General features: G+C 35.0%; 1 protein-coding gene across 2 annotated transcripts in view; it reads right to left on the reverse strand.

The window, feature by feature from the left end:
- Positions 1 to 986: 986 nt before the first annotated feature.
- Positions 987 to 20,406, reverse strand: part of LOC129210935 (aromatase) — a 31,310-nt gene continuing 11,890 nt past the window's right edge. For both annotated transcript variants that reach the window (XM_054837341.1, XM_054837340.1), the window contains exons 2-10: positions 16,309 to 16,476; positions 14,469 to 14,619; positions 11,761 to 11,915; positions 9,698 to 9,874; positions 8,852 to 8,966; positions 6,848 to 6,962; positions 6,041 to 6,203; positions 4,351 to 4,592; positions 987 to 1,447 (exon numbers count right to left, since the gene is read on the reverse strand). In XM_054837341.1, coding sequence (XP_054693316.1) covers positions 1,196 to 1,447; positions 4,351 to 4,592; positions 6,041 to 6,203; positions 6,848 to 6,962; positions 8,852 to 8,966; positions 9,698 to 9,874; positions 11,761 to 11,915; positions 14,469 to 14,619; positions 16,309 to 16,453 — 1,515 coding nt within the window. In that variant the 5' untranslated portion in view covers positions 16,454 to 16,476 and the 3' untranslated portion in view covers positions 987 to 1,195. The remainder of the gene's footprint in view (positions 1,448 to 4,350; positions 4,593 to 6,040; positions 6,204 to 6,847; positions 6,963 to 8,851; positions 8,967 to 9,697; positions 9,875 to 11,760; positions 11,916 to 14,468; positions 14,620 to 16,308; positions 16,477 to 20,406) is intronic.

The following is a 20,406-nucleotide window of genomic DNA, read 5'->3' on the forward strand; positions in this document are numbered from 1 at the left end:
TGAGTAGATGAGTGAAGCCCATTTTACTTTAAAAAAAAAAAAAAAGTCTACCTCTTGAGCCAGTGTTTCTCTTCTCTTGTTAAGTCAGTGGGTGTTGAAGCAAGATGCTTGAGAGCAGGATACAGCCCAGTGCTCTTTCAGGAGAAGCAGTAAGAGCTATATGGATAATTAAGGAGGGACTTTCTCCCCTACTGTGGTGTGGGAACGTGGGCAACAACTCCAAATCTTACATTCTGAAGTAGAATTGAGCAACTAAAACCAGATTGAAACAGGATTAGGTACTGCTTAGGCAGCTTAGAATTTGAACTTCTTCATTAAACTTAGGTGAGGTTGGAAATTTCTACAGTTAAATAGATGAGGTGGAGCTGTGAGCATGTGGGGGGTGTGTGTGTCCAGGTGTAATACTAGCAGTAATATTTCATATTAATTACCTCTTTCTCAGCTGCTCATTACTAAGATGTTTACAAATCCCGTGTAGCATACTCTGTAGCAGGATGCTGGTTTTTAAAAACATAGAACAGTTATCTCAACTGTCACATTACCTTGTACTCTGAAAATTACTACCATCAGGAAAATCTATCTGACACTGTCTTTGGTACCTGTTTAATATGATAGCAAAACATGGTAAAGAAAAATGTTTGAATGGCTTCTTGTACAAACATTTTTTTATAATTTATGTTTCCTAAATATTTTAAAGTGATTCATAGTATTAAAACCAACTTTAATATTATTCATTCAGATATTTTCAAAAACAGATAATGAGAGTTTTTGCCATAGTTAAATAGTGCTAGGTCCAACTTTGGGCAGGTGGGGGCAAGGAGCGGAACACACACGTAGTCCTGGGATTACATACACATCAGGCATGTTCTTTTGTTGACCCCCAAACCTCTGAACTTGCACTGTTTGAAAAGCAAGGCATAACTTCATCTGAACTTGGTGGTTTTAAAAAGTAGCCAGGAATCCTGCATATAGTGTGGCATCACCTAGCAACAGGACGGTTTTTTTAATTTTAGTCTTACTTTATTACATTGAAGTTGTGGCCAGAACCTGTTCTGCTGTGCAGGCAGAACAAGTTGTCATCTGAAGCCATAAGTGATCAAACAAAACGTTTTACTCTATCTCTTTACCTGGGAATGATGGGTATTTCTTAGTGGCTGAGAAAGCCCTGCAACTTTAATGCTGATGCTGATCCATTTTAGTCACCCTGATTTTTGTTTGTGTTTCTTCTTGGTGTGAAAACCATCTCCAGCAGAGGCTGCCTTTCTATTGGATGCATGGATAAGTCATTGTTTTTCTGAATGTTGTTAAGGCCTCTTCCTTTCATTGTCTGTACTCTGCACCTTCTCAGAAGAGTCACCAGAATTGCTTTCATCATTACCATGGCAATGAACTTTCCTACACAGCCCCGAGGGCCAAATCCAAATGGTTGGAAGTAGCGTGAAGGAACCTGTACAGAATAACACGAGGAATAAACTTTAAGACAAATTTTTCTTCATAAAAGTAGCCAAAATTGTGATGGAAACCAGTAGTAAATATATTCTGAAAAACTTGTGGAAAGAATCTCTTAGGAGCAATTACTTCTTTCCTTTACACTGAACAACCCTCCCACGCAAATCAGGCCAAAATACAGACACACCTACGGAATGTATGCCATTTTAAATGCTAAGATAGCCAGGAATGTAAAGTTGAATTCTGTGCCTGTATTTCAGTCTGTTCATCCTGTGAACAGAAAATCCAGGGATTTTACCACAAGCTGTGAAATGGAGTGAAGCTTTTGCTCTTCAATATATATTAAAGTTCATTAAAAACTTTTTCAGAAAATATTCATTGCAAAGCTCATAAATGTTGGAGATAGACTGATGCCTTGTCTAAAAATAATCATAAAGCCATACACCTACTACAATTGTCATTAAAAAGCTAATGTTCCTGAGAATTAATTTGTTATAAAATGTAATGTTGAAAATTTTATTTGATATCTAATAGAGAGATAACACTTATAGAATGATTGTCTCCTGTCCTGTCAACTAAAATGTGAAATACAGGATTCTTCTGTTGAAGAATGCACAACTAGTTTCTGCTACTTTTATTGACATTGAATAGATCACTTACCCAAAACAGTCCTAACAGCATGAATAGTTCTGTTAATGAGGTACAAAGGCATTTGTTATGATTATGAAAAAGTAAGTCTGGCTATAAATAAGTTATTTTTCTTCATCTGTCTAGCCGCCTTTTAAAAAAGAATGATATTAGCTCTATTCTGACTTCCTGTTTAACCCAAGAATAGAAAAGCTTGCTTTATGTTAAATTATCTAGAAAAAGTGTCATTTTTTTCTCATTTTAAGACAGAGAAAAATTTCTGTGTTTCAATTTTTTCAAATACACTGAGCAGTAATTTTTGAAAAATGATAGGTAAATACAAGTGTTTGTAATACAGAGCAAGTACAGCAGCTGGCAGTACACCACAATGGCAAATGCACAGCCTGGGAAAATGGATAAATGTTTAGATTCTAACAATGCCATCTTATCATAAATAATGGTGTGGGTTGCTGTTTACTTATGAGAACTGTGTGAAAATTGTGCCTGCTAGAATAATTACGTTGCAAAAGAATGCATCAAGTCAGATAGAAAATGTGTGCTTAAATATTGGGTCAAGGGGAAATATTTTTAGTAGCAAAGTGTACTTACAAGCAAGAAATCCATTTTGGTAGAAATACTTTGAATGAAAATAATGGGTGGTAAAATGGAAACTACTCACAGTGAGTAGTTATTTCAATAAACTTAATCACTAACTCTCTTGAATTTTCTATGACGACTTGGTTTCTTCTTGATGGTTTTAATACTGTGTGCAGAGTTTGCTATGCGTAATCAACCAGCAGTTTAGAAACATTAACCGTGTTGCTTAGTCCTCATTTGTGTGTGTGGCACACATGGTACTCCTAGATTTTTTTGATAGGAAAAGTGTAAAACTTAGAGGCTTGTTTCCTTGAACATTCATACCTTTTGTTTCTTTGTTTTCTTAATATTTCTTCAGCTGTTTTTATTAGTAAGCCCAATTTTGGTGTATTAAAGTAGGTCATCTATTTATTTCTTAAAAACTGAGATTACTGTCTGTGGATGCTTATGTATGCAGCTGCTAACATCTCAAAAGAAAAAAAAATTACCAGGTAATAAAACTATTTCCTAACTTTTTAGTTAAACAAATTGAGAACTATGACAGCTGTAGAAAACATTAACCCTTTAGCTTCAACCCTATTCAACCTTAACATTTGGCAAGCCACTAGAAAATGCATGAGAAAGCTTGCATACCAAGAAAATGTGTGTATCTATGATAACAAGGCTAACACTCTGCAGTTGAGATTTCTTTCATAGAATGCCATCCACTCTTGCATGGCTATGTATTCTAGAGATCTTTCTAATTCCCTCACAATAGTGCTAACCAAGCCTTACTATTTCATATTTTGTGCTCTCTGTCAAATGGGTAGCAGTATCTTCCACTTCCATCTGTGCTGGTTGAGTCAAATGTGCCGTAGAATCAGTCTATTTTCTTTCAATACAGTTTTAATCTCGCCGGGTGATTATTGCTGAACAAATATAATTTTGCAAAACAACTTGATTAATCAGTAATCAGAAAAGCAGAGCTCTAAATGAAAGTAAATAATCTGAAGGATGATTTACAATACTAGGGGATTACAGGTAGGAAAAAAGTTCACATTGTTTTTTGATACAGGACTCGGTAACGTAGACTAATGAAAATTCCGGTTCTTTTGGGAGTTAGAGTATAATTGAAATGCTGTGCTGAACTGGGACTGAATTACTCAACATCTGCAGTACTGAGTTGGTTAAAACTTAGGATTTTCATTTTGGTCTATAAAAGGTGTTTATTTTTACTTAGGAATTAAAAAAGAATAAAATGGGTGGTAGGTTCTCGGTCTCTCGGGAGTTACTATACTGCTTCACCTCTTCAGGGAATCCCCACATGGCCTCAGCTCTGTGTTGTACTGCTTGCATGGCTCTAGCTCCCTAAAGCCTCTTTGTTTTGTCCAGTGTTAGAGGATATAATGGGAACGATGTGTGTCTTTGACAAATTTAATCAGAAATTTTTAATCAAAATTAAAATGTCTGGGGAAAATGTTATCAATATAATTATTTTTTCAAGAGGCACTTTGATAGGAAAGTATGTGCCCAGTTTTAATAATAATAATAGTAATAATAGGATGTATAGCTAACTAGGCACTTAGACAATAAAAAAACCAGTCTTAAGGTCACAAAGTTCTTGATTAACATAAGAGGAAGATACATTGTCAATAAATAATACCCAATTTCCTATAATAAATAAGATAGAAAACTTACATTTTTCTCAAAATTTTCAAGAGAGAACTCATTTGGCTTTGGGAAGAATTCAAGCTTATGCATACGTCCAATATTGAGAATAATGTTTGTCCCCTTTTTCACAGGATAGCCATCAATTACATCATCTTGTAAGGCTTTTCGCATGATCAAGTCCACAACTGGCTGGTATCTCATGCTCTCATAAATGAAATTCTCCACGATTTTTAAGTTTGGCATGTCATCACTCTGTATGTCTCTGTCACCTTGAGGAATAAAACAGATGGTGAAGAAGTTGGTTATGAATTTAATAGCTTCATCATACAAATACCAAAACATTTCTGGAAGATTCTCAGTTCCTGAAATGGTAGGAAGGATCCAAGAGCTTCTAAGGAGTTTTATGTAGCCTTACATATTCAGGAAATCTGGTACATTGTTTATCACCATAAATCCTAGTTTATGAATTTATGATCTTCTCACTTCTTCTTAATACATTATGTGTCTTTGTTCTACTTTCTTGTTAATGATAAAACTCTAAAAGTCCTTCCCTGACTTTTGTATGACTGAGAACAAGAAGAAACAACAAATAAATTTTCTGAGAGCTGACAGCAAACAGAATCTGATAATAGTCTGCAGATGGGAGATAACTTTGTAGGGACCTTAAATTTTCACCAGGTGTTTGGGTTGGCTGGATGTACAGCTGGTCAGGCCCTGCTATGGCCTAACTGTTTAAGTTACCATGCGTAACGTTCTCCCAGCTTGATTCCTTCAGCAGCAGTATCGGCACCATGACATACTGCCAGTGGGAGCCTTATTTTAACTTTGAAGCCACAAGCAGTTCAAGGATTGCAGTGGTAGGCTTTCAAGATAAGACAGCTTTGCTACCCCAGTTGGTCACTTCCTTAAGGAAAAGGCAATAGTATTCTACTGCCTTAGAAATCAAGGCTTTGGGAAAGAAGTAGGCAAGATGAATAAGTGAGTACTCGATTGTCCTGAGGACAGTAAAATAAGGTTTATTAAAAACAGTAAGGGACTTGTTAATCACTTTCCAGTGTTTAACTGACCAGAAGTAAATGTTGAAAAAGAGTTAAATTAATTAATTAATTAAATTAATTAAATTAATTTCTGTATTCGTTCAGCGTCAGGCTTTGATGCCTAGAGAAAGCGAAGAATACGAATTTGGAATATCTTGATTGTGTTTTGAGTAGTTAGTAATTAATACTTAAGAGGAGACCAGTTTGGTATCAAAATGGATGACAGCAGAATATAATTTTAATTTTCTCTAATCTTTCCCTTCTGTAGTCATAGAGAAACTTAGGTTCTTTATATACACAGAGAAATATTGGTGATTAAAAGTATTTGAAATGAGTGTTCCCTTCTGCTATTTCAAGGTAAATGGAAAATAATTTCAATGGAACTTATGAAGTGAGTACTGATTTGCACTGCTGTTGCTAAGGAGTGAATATAGCACGTTCTTTCTAATAGATGGTCAATTCTGATGATTCCTATTTGAATTTATCTTACAAATTGCTCATCTTCTCTCATTTCATCTTGAATAAAATCTTTTACATATAATGGTAGTTCATAAATTTTACAGCAAATGCTTCTGTTAGAAGAAAACACTTAGCATTTTCAGCCTTGAAATAATTGAAATTAGATCACTGCTGAAACAAATTTATATTCTCACATCACTGACTTGGCAGCTCCTGCTTACCCATGACAGTTTCAATTTCTCTCATCATCTCCTCTTCCACTGTGGGGTGCTCTGCAATCAGTATTAGCATAAAGAAGAGAGTCACAGACAGAGTATCAGGAGCAGCAATCATCATTTCTAGCACACACTGGTTCACATTCTCGGCAGTCAGATCCCCTCTGTTCTGAAAAAAAAATTGAAAATTTTTTGGAAAATGTTGATTGTTGACCTCTGATGCCAAGAAAGGTCCTATAGCAGTAGAATGGGAAAGACATAAAACTTCTGTTTTAAACAAAAGTAAAAATCTTGACTGTCTTTCTCTCTCGTATACTAAATGGCATTTATTTTTTGTCTTTTGGAGAAAAGTGGAAAACTCATGTTTGATGGGTGTGTATTATCTTACAAAAAAGCAAGGGTTTGTTCTTAGCTCAGATTCTTATTGATTTATTGCCTTTCCTCACAGAGTTTCTGAGCTGTCAGAGATTATAAAAGATAGGATTTACATAACATTTGAAACCTTTGCAAAGAAAAGGTAACACATCAAGATAAGTACAGGGGTTAGGGAAAGACTGGAGGACATTCAGGGATAGATGCAAGAGTTTTAAGGATGTTGTTTAAGCCATGAAAAAAAATCAGACAAGCACCTATTGCCAAAAATGAACTACCCAATGTTTGAATTGCTGTTAGGGACTCCCTGGAGCACGCTAATTTGTATCCCTTTACGATGACATGACTTTCAGATAGATACATGAAGTTAAAGTTGCAAAGCCTGTGGTGTTAGTGACAGAAGAATGTCAGAAAAGTTGAAGTTAGCCGTATTTTGAGTACCTGTGCAAAAATCAACTGGGATGCAAAATCCATGTGTTCATCCAACTTTTCAACAGTGGAAAGCTTTTGTCGTTTCTGTTCTATTAAGATTTCCATTGCTCCTTTCAGATCCTTGCTGAAAACAGATGAAATCCAACATATTGATAAATATCTGCAGACTTTTAGTATATACTAACATATGATTAGAAATATAGAGATTATACCAATAAAACCATCTAGGAATGACAGAAATTAAATATTCCTAAGGGTGGTTATATGGTTCTCTGCAAAAGCAGTAATAGTAAGGGAAAGTGTTTTTTCTTATTATTTCTTATTAAATAATTGCTTGTTAATTTGGACTGAAATCTTATTCTCTTTCTATAGGATAGACTGAAAAGAATGAAAATATGTCTGTATATCCTATTAATGAATAGAGTTTTTAAAGATTTATTAACATTTCCAAAGAATTTGTGTATTTCCTTCTATTTTATACTGTATTTTATCAGTGAATAAAATGAACTTAGCGAACATGAGGGATAATTGTTAGAAAAATGTAGATAAATGTTAGAAAAATTGTACTAGCTTGAAGGTAGAGTTGATCTAATTTTTTCAGATTTAAATAGTAATACCATGTCAGCAGTTTGTATTTCAGTGGTGGAAAAAAGCAAAGTCCAACAGTTTTCATATTTTTATTTGGGATTTTCAATTAGCTATAGATTTGAAGGAAATTCTTTTTTAAAAGTATTTTGAAAAGTTTTTGAATGAAATTCTCAGGCTTTCCATTTGTGTTTGTTATTGCTGGGATAGAAAATTTGACCAGGTTTTTAGGGGTAAATGCATTTAAAATTTCAAACCTGGTAAAGTTCTCATTATTTATAACAATTTTTTTTTTTAGGCATTAGAAATAGCAAATGGTCCTTTTTGCCAACATTATCAGAAGAGTATCAGAAGTAGTCATATCCTGTGGTGGTTCTTTGCATTGCTTGAAATCCAGCAGTTTTTATATTTTTTTTTTTCAGTAGAAATTAATGAATAAATCTGTTTTAAAAGGATTGCTTTTGAAACATCAATATTTACCTGCAGGGGCTTTCTAGTAATAACTGGGCCACCATGGCTGTCTATTATTAGAATTACAGAATAAAGCACTAATCAGTGCCATAATAAAGCTGGCAATCAAATGTTAGGGAAGGTAAATCTTGTTTCTAGTTCATAAGAGTTGTCAATTACTTATGATGAACCTCCATCTTTCCCATAAAGCCTTTATGTTATATAGTACTATCAAAACAATTTATTACACATGCTTCATAAGTAGTATCAATCCGAATCCAAAATGAAGAAACTGATTGCCAGTTCTATTTATAGCCAGTCCTCTTTTGGCAGAAAACGGCAAATGAGATCATAAACAAAGAAGAGGCTTTTTGTATGTTTGCAGAGAGGAAGACGGCGAAACGTATGTTCTTATTTAGGAAAAAAACCCCACCAAAACCTTGAAATGGATTATCATGCTGAGCACCAAGTTTTAACTAACAAATGAGCTGTTGACTCAAAAATGCACATTGAGGGCACCCATAAATAGAATTATGCTCAGGGGTTACCTCTTCTGGGACGGTGCCATGAATGTAGACAGGTTTTCTTGTTTTGATGAACTGTAGCCTACTATTTGACTGTCCTGGACTAGAGAGCAAATGTAACTTCACCCCATGTGATGGCTTTTCCTTGTCTGTTTGAACTGAACCAGTGATTTCAATTCAGTTTCACAATTGTGCTGGCATTAACTAATATTTTGGCGAGTAAACTAGGACTCAATGGACAAGGGCTTTAAATGATCTGCTACGATCAGCCGCTTGTAGCAACAGTAGCAAATCTTGTTCTGTGGCTACCTTAGGTCTGCAGATAAGGGACTTCAGCCAGCCACCTTTGCAAGTTTCACAATTTACTTTCTAAAAGGCAGAGGAAAATATCAAGGAAGATCTCCTTCTTAGAAAGAATCTTATGCAAATGATTTGTAAAACTGATGATACTTACGCTGCCTCCTCATATTTCTTGCACAGCCAAGAAATCTTAAAAAAAATGTCGGGCTTTAATAAAAGTGCTTGCCAAGCATCAAAGTAGTTCTGAATCTTAAGTACAATGGTGCTTTCTGAAAATAAATGTTAACAAAAAGCAGTATAAAATATAAGCCTCAATAGTCAAATAACACAAATGCTTCAGAAAAAATAATAATATCCTGTTCCCTAGTCCAACTAAGTTAATGGGAATTTGATAAACAGTTGGTTTTAATATGATATTAATATGATAGATAGCATTAGGAAACATTTGTAGCACACTGCAGAAAATGTATAGATCTTTGTAAAAACTCTTGATAGCTAGCTAAAAAGAGATAGTTCTGTGTCAACCAGAGCCAAATAGTCTCCCACAGGAGAGTAGAAGCAGAAGTCTTGCAGCATATTGAGATGGGATAATTTATATATCATGATAATGTTATTTCTGTTATATAGTTTTGAGGATGAATAAATCACAGAAGACTTAAATTGTCTGGTGAACTTTTCAAGGCAATCATTTAGTTTGGTGGAACAATTTCTGGTTCTTACATGCATATAATATTGGGATTGTACCAACTCAGTGCATAAAAATCTCTTTAAACAGTCCTATTTATTAAGGTGTAACAAGCTAAATGTGTATTTTTTGTCATATAAAATTCTCTTTTATAACTAAAATCACTCATAAATCAATTTCAATTAAATATATGGTGGTGTAAGAGTCTGTTCTTGCTCTGTTTTCTGAAATAGAACTGCTAAGTGATGTCAATGATTTTTCTTTGGATATGCACTTTAGATCCATCATAAGGTATAACAATAAAGCTGTTAGTACCGTCCAAAGGGATCCTGAGAAAAAGCTTGTTAGATGTGTCAAGCATGATCCGTCTCATAAGATTCAACACATTAATGTTTCCTACTTCAGTGGTTACTTCCTCTAGTTTGTCCAGGTGATCAATTGTTGATTCAACACAAATTGCTATCATACGCACAAGACCAGGACCAGACAGAGCTGAAATATATGTGTGAAATGATCAAATCATTGATTAACTTTCATACCTTATTTATAACATCAATTGGCAATAATGGTGTCAATAAAATGTAAAACATTATCATGTGAGTGACTGGTATAAAATCATTCTGAAACTTACTGATTTATCATTTTTTGCAAGAAAAATGTAAGCATTTTGAGTTAAAATGGCAACAAACTCAAAGTCTAAACTTTCCTTGCATCCAGCCACTTTGCATCTGACACACATTTTATGCTAGGTTCATACCATGTTAAGAAAAAGTATTTGGCATCATTTGTGTTACCTTTCTGTGTGGGAGGCTATCCATATCCTCATCTGTATTACAGGTGCTGTGGATGTCCTGTCTCGTTCGCTTGCAATGACACTGAGCAGGGAAGATAGCTTGGGGATTCGTGGGAAGGATAACAGGAATTTCTGAAAACATCACTCCTGGGTGCTCTTAAACGGCATGGTAGCTTTGCAGTTAAGCTGCTGGCAACCTGTAGTGTCACTCTGGACATACTGAAGCCTAACCTGGCAGTATGCAATGTGTTAACCTGCTGTAGTCTGTCCACTTATGAACAGTGGAGATAGCATCATGATGGATTTATTGCATTTTAAGAATTCAAAAGCAGTGGTCAGCTCTGTTGCTATGTAATTCAGTCAGATTTTTGATAGGCTCCAACTGGGATAGATTCAGGTAATTTTTCAATGATTTTGGAAGTCTTGCCCTAAGTACTCTGTTTAAATTACTTTTCCATACAAGAATTGCTGTAATTGCCTCAAGGACATTACCAAATATACATTGAGAGGGATTGTGTGTTTGTAATCGCTGTCATAAACTACTGCAGTTGTAGCTGGTGAGAATCTTTTCTGAACTGTTGTCTGTTTGTGAGCAGTGATCACTCTTTCCTGCTAGCTTCCCCAATTACATACAGAGCATGGCATTATATGGTATGGAATATCCATCTGGCCAGTCTGGGTGAGCTGTTCTGGCTGTGCTCTCCCAGCTTCTTGTGCACTTGGCAGGGTGTGGGAAGCTGAAAAGTCCTTGACTTAGTGTAGACACTACAACTACCTAGCAACAACTGAAAACTTCAGTGTGTTATAAACATTATTCTCATACTGACTCCAAAACACAGCACTATACCAGCTACTAGAAAGAAAATTAACTTTATTGCAGCTGAAACCAGGACAACTGTGGAGCTTTCGGAACAAGTATAGCAGTTTTGTTAGGAAGGCTGTAAGATCATCAGAAGTAGCTAATTCTAATGGTATGCAAATACTGAAAACTTTCAATTTGTGGAAATAAGGTGAATCAAAAAATTGCAGACCCACAGAATAGTAACACTGGAGTTTGTTTATGTAATTTCCTATTTGATTTCAACCTAGTGATATTAATTACTTCAGTCTTTTTCTCTGTTACTACATTGATTCCTAGCATATTAAAGGGATTGATAAATAGTTCTACTGTGCAGATGATCTAAGTTAATTTTGAAATGAAAGCTTCCCCCCCTATTAGAACAAGACAGAAAAGTCTTTGAACTCAGTGTAGGCTGGGATGGGAACAGTGAACTATATAATTTATGGAAATGCCAGTTGAGCCAGTGTAAATGCTGGACTTGAAATGTAAAAACATGACTTGTGGGCATCATTTAATTTTGTTTTAATTGGATGAAATTAAGAATCTTCAAAACTACTTCAGGGCCATTTCAAATAATATACCAAGCAGGATAAGCGTGAAAGAACATGTACAATAAAATATTTCTATGGGATATATAGAGAGAACTGGTTTCTGTAGTTTTAAGTATGCAAAGGACAAACAGCACTTCAGAAAAGATAGACTGTGTGCTACATTGATACAGTGTACTAATGTACACTGACTTACCTTTGGTGAAAAAGGGTCGAATTTCTTTCCAGTGTGCTGGGTTGTTATTAAATATGATCCCATTTTCATACATGCCAATGCACTGTAATCCAAGCTTGCTCCCAAATCGAGACACGTAATGCCAATGTTTCATTACATGGAACACACTTGAGGATCTGGGAAAGAAAAAGGGGGAGAAAAAAGTCTAAAACAATAATACTGTTTCATAGATTGTATGTCAGAATAAAAATTCTGTATTTTATAGTTGCTTTGAAGTGCTGACTTGCAGTCTCAATTTAGCAGGAAGTACAATGCTTGACATTAAACATTGTTCCTTTTACATTATCAAAAAACTTGATGATAAATGCCTTCAGAATGTATATTAGAGCAATAATGTATTCAGATTTAAAACTATTTTTCAGCTAAAATGCAAATAGTTATCAAAAGATTTTAATCTGAATAGTACATACATAGAAACGTGTAGATATACAAGATACACTCAGGCAATGACCAATGTCAGATATTTCAGAAGATGAGGTGTAAAATATTTGATAGTTGATAATTTCATCATAATGTGTATTAAATTACAGCTATACTTTTGTAGCTATTTGGTCATTCCCAGACACATACAGAAAGCATAAACATACATGCATCATTTAAAAGTGCAGCATCATAATATGATGATATGTATGGGATAAATATTCCTAAATATAAATGTTAGGGAAATCCCTGATACGTTTAATTCTTTTTACAGTTGACAAGGTTTATTTACGTATGCTGGCGAATAGGTTGTGACCAGCATTACTGCTTTAAGATATAATTTCCTTTAGAGGGAGCAAGCACTTTAGAAATGTTGACATGATGAAAACCTGATCAAATGAAATCCAACAAAAAGAAGTAAAATCGGAACAGAGATTGAAATGAAACAATGTGCTACTTTAGCACGTAGCATACTCTACGGACCAAATCCCAGAATTCTTACATGGCTTAGTTTATTTTTTCAGTCAGGTAAAGTAAATGGAGCCTTTACTAGTGACTTCAGCTGACTTTCAGTTTTCAGTGTAGTTTTGCAATGAGCAAAGGTAAAGCTAACATTCAGATGCTATATGGTACAAAGAGACAAGCATGGATTAAGGATTGGCATAAAAAGAGAGGGGACTGTGTCTGCAGGTCCAATCTTCCAAAAAACTCAGCATATTCTCTCTGTCTGAATTTCCTTAAAGGTTTTTGGCATGTCAAGGAACAACATCTGTATTTTCATGAACACGAAACATGAATGTTGAATTTTGGCAGCTCTCCCCAGGAATGGAAAGGTGCAGGAGGCTCATTTTGTTTCCTTCCATTCCACACATCTACACAGGAGACACATAATAATGCTTTAAGGAAGGATTTTGACATATGACCTTATATAAGCAGATTTTCCTTATGAAACTGTTTAATGAGGTCCTCCAAAAGACAACATCTGTCATAGCCAAGACTGCAAGTCCTTCTCTAAGTGCATTAGCATCACAGTATGATTAGATTTGATGATAAAAATTTGGATGATATTGGTGGAAATAATATATTTTTTTACAGAATTCAGGTTATGTTTAGCTTTGCAGTGAATTTATGATCCACCGAAAACTTTATTCTACTTTTTAAAAAAAAAAAAAAAAAAAAACTATTTCTCTATGTACTGTCAATTGTTTTAAGCAAAAAATTTTTGAAGAAAAGCAATGCATTTTCTGTAAAGTCTGATGCAGCTGTGGAATTGTTTATCAGCACTCCTGATTTTTTTCTAATGAATTGTTAGTACAGAAAGTGGAAGGCAGCAATAAAAGTTCACGGCATTTTACGTTAACAAAACATAGCCCCTTAGCTGATATTTATAACACCTATGTAGGATAGGAATGTAAATAGTTTTCCTGTCATGATTACCTCTTTTTACAGCAGTAAAAAGACAGAGATGAAGCTGACTTGCTTTGTATGGCAAATCCTGTAATAGTCCTCTATACTATGTTATCTTTCAAAAGCTTTTACATAATGAAAGATGAGGTGGATTGATATTGCTAATAAAAAGGTTGTGATTCTTTATTGATTACACATGGTAAATGTTTTACTACTTTATTTTTTTTCATGGCATAACGCATAAGTATCCAGAAGATCCAATGTAAGAAGAAAGCAACCATGAAGTACAACTGGAGCTAATAAAATGATAGACTGCAGTTTAGCATTATGTTTAATACTGTGTATAATCTAAGTCTGTGAGTAATTCCATTAGAGTGGAATTACTCATAATCCTATAACTCTGCATTTGTTTAATTAACTTGCTGAATTGGAGCCATAATCTTCAACCATTACTCTCATTTTTAGGAGAAACAGAAGGACACAGGAAACTAAGATTTGGCTTCATCCTGCATTGCAGTCAGCCTAGGTTCCTGTATAGTGTGTAATCCTAATATTAAATGAAATAGTAAAAAAGATGGTAAACATTTTTTAGGATTGAGCCACAGTGCTTAATCTTCCTTTCCACAAAGAAAATGAGAGAATTCATGGAGACTTCAATAAAAGAGTCTATAAAGAAATGAAAGATTAGAAAAAATGTCAACAGCAGGAAGCAAAAAGGGTTTATGTTAGCATAACTTTTGAAAATAACTTCAATTCTACTTTAGAAAAAAAAAAGTAGCAAAGAGGTTTTAAAAATATGAAAAAACTTGTAATATTATTAATGACAGAAAATAAGGATTTACTTGCTAATTATATATGTTTCTTCACCGCTGATCCAAACTCTCACAAATTCTCCATATGTCTTATTGTAGTAGTTGCAGGCATTACCTACTCCCATCCAGAGAAATCTCCCATGTGAAATGAGGGGACCGATTCCCATACAGTATCCTGGCCCTAAGAAACAGGGTAAAAAAAGTTTGGTCTCAGCAGTGCTCGCTGACAAGAATATACCTCTGAACATTCAAAGGAACTTTTTAACATGACAGTCAAGGTCTGCATGGGGCAGGACATGTATACAATCAGATTCTGGAGTTCTGTCTAGAGAAACTTGCATCTACGTTGTTGAAGCCTCACTTAATATTTATAGAAGCCTATAGCCCATTGAATGTAAATACAACAAATGACATTCATACAAAGAAGCATCTTTGTACAACTTCAAACTGCTGCTTTGAGATTGCTTATGTTTGGAGGGACAATAGCTAGATATCAGAGAAAATAAATGATCTAGAAAAAGTGCATACAGTTTATTAATTTGTGATTTGAACAAATCCTTTGCATGAGTTTTGTGTTGAAGCGTCATAGTAACGCCTACAAAAGATAATATCCTTTTGATGTAATAAAATTAATTACATGTCTCAAGTCATTAATACTAGAGTGAGAAAACAGATATTTAAAGGATTTACTGCTGTGAACTTACAAAAACATGCTTAAGTAGGAGCTAAGAATGGATTAATATGCAGTTAGTCAACAAAGTTTGCAAATCCTTCCACTGTAACTCAGCACCAAATTTCCTTCTTACAAGAAAAAGCAGAAAGTGGAGACAGAAGGAGAGAATTTGCCTTTAATTACTTTTAAGAGGAAGTTTTCTTCTTCAGGGAAAGCTTAATTTCCCCTTTTGTCTGTAAAACATAAATTCTTCTCCATAAACCAAAGCAAATTAAGTACTTAGAAAACTTTTGTATACTCTTTAAAATTGTAAAAGTTGCTTATGGCTTCACTGTTTACTAATAGGAATTGCAAGAACCCAGATTATTTAAATACCCATAAACTTAAAGCATATTAATTTAGTTCTATCTTCTTGTTGATCCAATCCAGCATTCAAACAGAATGCATAACCTTCTGTGAATACTTTTCCCCTGTTCTCTAGCTTTCAAAGAGTTTTAGCATAGTGAAGGATGTTTGGCAAGGATCTTTTCTCAGAATTTCATTCAGGTGCCACTGCATTGGTTTAGAATTACTCCTTTCATACACGTTTGAGATGTGTATGCTGTTCTCATTCATGCAGTAGGTCATTGTCTTGCATCTAATGAAAAATAGGCTGATTCACTAATATCTACCATAAGCCTCCAAAACATTACAGAAGGGGGGCTCTGAAAGGGTAAGCATTTTATGTTGTTCTGTTCTGGAGGGTCTTCAGTGCCAAACATGGAGAGAAAAATTGGTATCCTACTAAAGTCTGAAAAATTTCCCACATAATAATTTGTTTCTAATAAAGACAATTTAGAAAGCTTTAAACTTAAAACATGTAAAAAGTAGAAGTTTATAATGCACATGAAAATATGAACATCTAGAGTTTGTAAAGTGGTATTATATCTTTCTAGCATATTCATAATAAACCAGAAAGCTAAATGTCATATATATATGTATATAGCAAAGACAGGTTAATTATGGAAATTTTGAGGTTGAATAGAGCCAGATTTCTTTTATCAGTTAAATTTAAAACTGTATTATTTACACTGACTCTTAGTAAATTTTGTTGGCATACAGTCATTATTCAGCATTACTTTCTCACTTAAATTTGAGAAACAAACAAAAAAATACTCTGACAGCTTTTAGGTAATACTATAGCTATGGTTAATTTACCTGGTATTGATGAAGTTTCTTCATGATTCCATATTAGAAACAGAAAACACATGAGGATGAGTATGGGCACTGTGGCCACTGGCACCATATCTGGTACAAGGCTGGTGATGTTGTAGTGCATCGGATTCAGAGTTTCCAGTACCATTTTTTCCAAGAGATTCTGCTTGGCTTTAGAGAGAGAGAAAAGGGAAAGAGGCAGAATTTTTCAAAGCTCACAGATCTATTCAGCTTTAGTCAGTACCTCTCAACCCGTTTGTAGGTCTTGTAAATGAGCAATTTAGCTCTTGAGGTAGCCTTATTTTATAATGAGAGTGACTGCCTGGACTGCTTGCCAGGACAAGCTACATCACAAGTCGAAACAGACATGCAGCAGACGTTCTTTTTGCTTGGAAATAACAAAGCTTTTCTGACCTTGATATTGAAGCATAGTTTTGGATACTTTGGCTGACAGACCTCTTATCTCTGACATTGACTTGGCTGGCCACTACTGAGGTTTACTCCTTGCAAATTTCTAACCAAAACACAAGAAATTAAACTTTCAGCATCTGTGGAAGCATTGAATGTGTTCACTCACAAGCTTTTATCTCTGTTCCTTAGCCTTTTTCCTTCCTGCATGCTTGTAGTGCCAGAGTCCCTGAATTTCCAGAATAACTATGTTAGTTTTTCATGATGCAGATAGTGTACCCCAGGTTTTTGTTTAAAACAATGTATTATATCTTTTTTATTGTCAATCTTTGAGTGTAGTATAATGCATTGCATTTCTTTATGGTTCTACTGCTAAATACTTTGGTATGGCATACACTATATTTTTCAAAGAGGATCATGGATTGTCTGGTACCATATTTTACCTCAGGCAGTAACCAGCACTTGGCACAGGAAAGAAAAACCAAGCAAATGGACAGGTCTGTTATGCATAGGGGGAGTAGAAGGCTTCCTTCAAAGTTGTGCGTGCTTTTGACTTCAGCATAAAATATGAGAGGTGATTGTACCTGGGAAGGAAGATGTTATTCTATGAATGAGAACTCACGTAACCACAGAAAAATACTACTTGTATCTGCACAGTAATTTACTAATAAAACACCTTCTTAATCCTGCTCTGACAATAATTAAGAATAGATATGATTTGTTCCTTCCTGCGACAATATTTCAAAACTGAAGGGTGTTTACTTAATAGGAAGCTTTTTCTTACTGTTTACTTTCAGCAAGTGCTTTCTCGCTTATCTTGTGCTTTGGCCTCACATTGAACTGATCTGAAGCAGTCTTATTTTCAGTCAAAGTGGCTCCTCAAGCTTTTAAAACAAACAATTGGTATTTCTTGTATCGAGAAGTTCTTTGCCTTATTTCAATGAGTATGATCCAAGCAAACTTCCAGGATTTGCATTTTTAATGCTTTTTTTATTGCAAAAGCCAATTGGACCATGAAAAATTCACCTTAAAGAATATTTCAGCTAAACTGCTTGTCCTGCTTGTTCCTATTGTATTCTTTAAGAATTGTCCATGAGGTAAATAACTCCTAATAAAAACTCAGCCAAGTAAATTTTGACAGTAAGTAGATACTGAATAGACTGAAGAAGTTTAGAAATGGAACTAAGCTAGAGTGCCGATTGTGCATGAAAGAAGCTTTCACTATTCTTGCTCATTTTGTCTTGAAATCTTCCATAGGTAATTTTCCTTTCCTTGCAGCTGGCTGAGGTATGTGTCTGATCAGAGGGATTTGCTGGTTCTGATTGTTACTTATATGGCAGAGGGGGGACGGGGTTGGGGTAAAAAAGCTTTTAAAATCAAATAGTGGGAGGAAAGAGACTTTTATTATAAGGAAGTGCTTTTGTAACAAAATACATGGATGTGTACAGGCTGCCTGACCTGGCAGTAATGTGGATCTTAACAGCCGGGAAAGCATCTGCCAGCAGAGGGCCCTTCAGATTACTCATCTTTAAATCTTGACTAAAAAGCACTGTGAGAGAATTCTGTTCTGTTAAACGTTTTCTTGCAAAAGGTGGTATGATGATTGATGACAGGGTCCACAGTAAAGAAAAAAGTCCACATATCTAAAGGACAACTGTGGTGACCCCTTTTATTCCAGTTAGAGCTTTCTACCTAATGACTGTGTCAGTAAAAGAGCAAATTATGTATCATGCTATAGAATTGGAGCTGAAAAAATCTGATAATTTTGAGAAGGAGCTCATAGAACTGCCTGAAAACTCTTGAAGAACCATTCCTGAGTGCTGGAATTCTTTCCTCTGTAGTGGTTCATCTGTCAGGAGAGACATGGGGGAAAAAAATCTACTTGTTACAAATCCCCAAACTTTAGTGACCAATATTAGCAGCATCTGAAGCAACTGACCTAGATTTAACTAAACAGTTTGGAAAAATAATTTTTTAAATAGACTGATTTCATACAAAAATAAATCTATTGGCTCATATTAGCCTAGTTAGTCTTTATTTTTCCAGAGAAAAAGGTGTAGTCTTCCTCTCTTTCTAGAAGCTGATTCTACATATTGCCTGTTTTCACTCAATTAAGATTGGTGGTTTCATGCAGACCGTAAAGGTTCAGCCTTCTACATGTAAGTATGCAGATAGCTTTTGTTGTGCACTTCACAACTAGAAGGCTAATGTCTAGCTAGGTTAAGTAGTGCTTTTCTTGTATTTGTTCTGTGAATGCTGAAGGTGCAATAGTCAAGGAGGACAGTGGCTCATAGTGTCTGTACTGGTGTTTTAGTTTGTATCAGGGGTATGCTTCGATAGCAAACCTTCAGATTATTCCCATTCCCATGATTCAGGACTTATCACAGAGCAATCTCAGAGCATGCAAACTGAGGTCTTTTTGAATGAAAATAAATCAGGTAATGGTACGCCAAAGCTATGTCTCATACACACCAGCTTTTAATGGGGATTTAAATAACAAAACCAGTTTAGATCTATATTGAAGTGAACTCCCAATAAATGTGTATAGTGTAGGGAGTGGATCAACACCAACTTTTGTTTTACGGATCTGCTCCAGTTGTACCGCAGAATTTGCCAATGTTGATATAGCCTAAAAGGAACAGAGTACCTTTTTGACAAATAAAATAGTTGTTTTTAATTAGTTTTAGGCACATACCTATCTTGCTGAATTGGGATTATAGCACTTAATGTAGGATGAGAACTGTCTCTGATGCTCAGCTGCATGTCAGATCTCTTTACTAGAACTCATGCTGAAAGAGTTCCATACAAGTGTTTTAACATTGTCTTTAAATTGTGGATTTTATTGCAAGGTCAGAAATGCTTTTCTCAGCTGTTGAATAAGAAGTTATATGTGGAACTACTATAAAATTAGTTGTATTTGGATGGAATCTATTGTAAGAACCACTAAAAAGACTTTTTTTAAACTCAAGAGTGCTTACCATTCCTTGTAAACTGAGCTCTACAATTATTCTGTAATCATCAGATCACATGTTTATTTAGCAGCACACTGGAAATTGGTCCCTGATATTCCATGGTCTCTTCTCATGCTGTAATTCTCTCAGGATGCAATGGGGATGTCACTGAGAGATTTCCGTCATAATTTATCGTTCACCTGATATTGTATTACTCTTGTTGTGACATTTTTTCCTTATTCATTTTTCACTTGCTCTGAATCTGTGCTTTAGTGATCTGATCCTTTGCTCCAGATGACATCTGTCTTATTATAGATGGTTTCATTTGCAGTTACGATGTGCAGAGCAGCCTTATTAAAGTTAGGTCTTTACATTACTCTACTTTTGAAAGCACTCTGGCTTGTTTAGGTCTGTTTCCTACTTTTAATTCAATCCTTTGCAACTCAAAAGAATGATAATTGTGGTAAAATGTGGACATTAGGGAATGAATACACTGCATATAGTTACCTTTTTTAGTCATTTCTAGAGATCGAGTCAGTGGGCTAGAATCTGTGTAGTCGTAGAGGTCTATCACATCTAATTACTATGGAAATGTATTCTAGCAATGTTGAATGATTATTATAGCCTTGTAGAATATCCTATACCGCTTGTTTACTATGAAATCTAATCTAAATGGCACTTATATATTTATCTGTTTTTTAGGTTAGAGGAGGAGGAAGGGGGAAGGCGGAGGTGACAGCTT

Source organism: Grus americana, chromosome 10, assembly GCF_028858705.1.
Source record: "Grus americana isolate bGruAme1 chromosome 10, bGruAme1.mat, whole genome shotgun sequence".
Lineage (NCBI taxonomy): Eukaryota > Metazoa > Chordata > Aves > Gruiformes > Gruidae > Grus > Grus americana.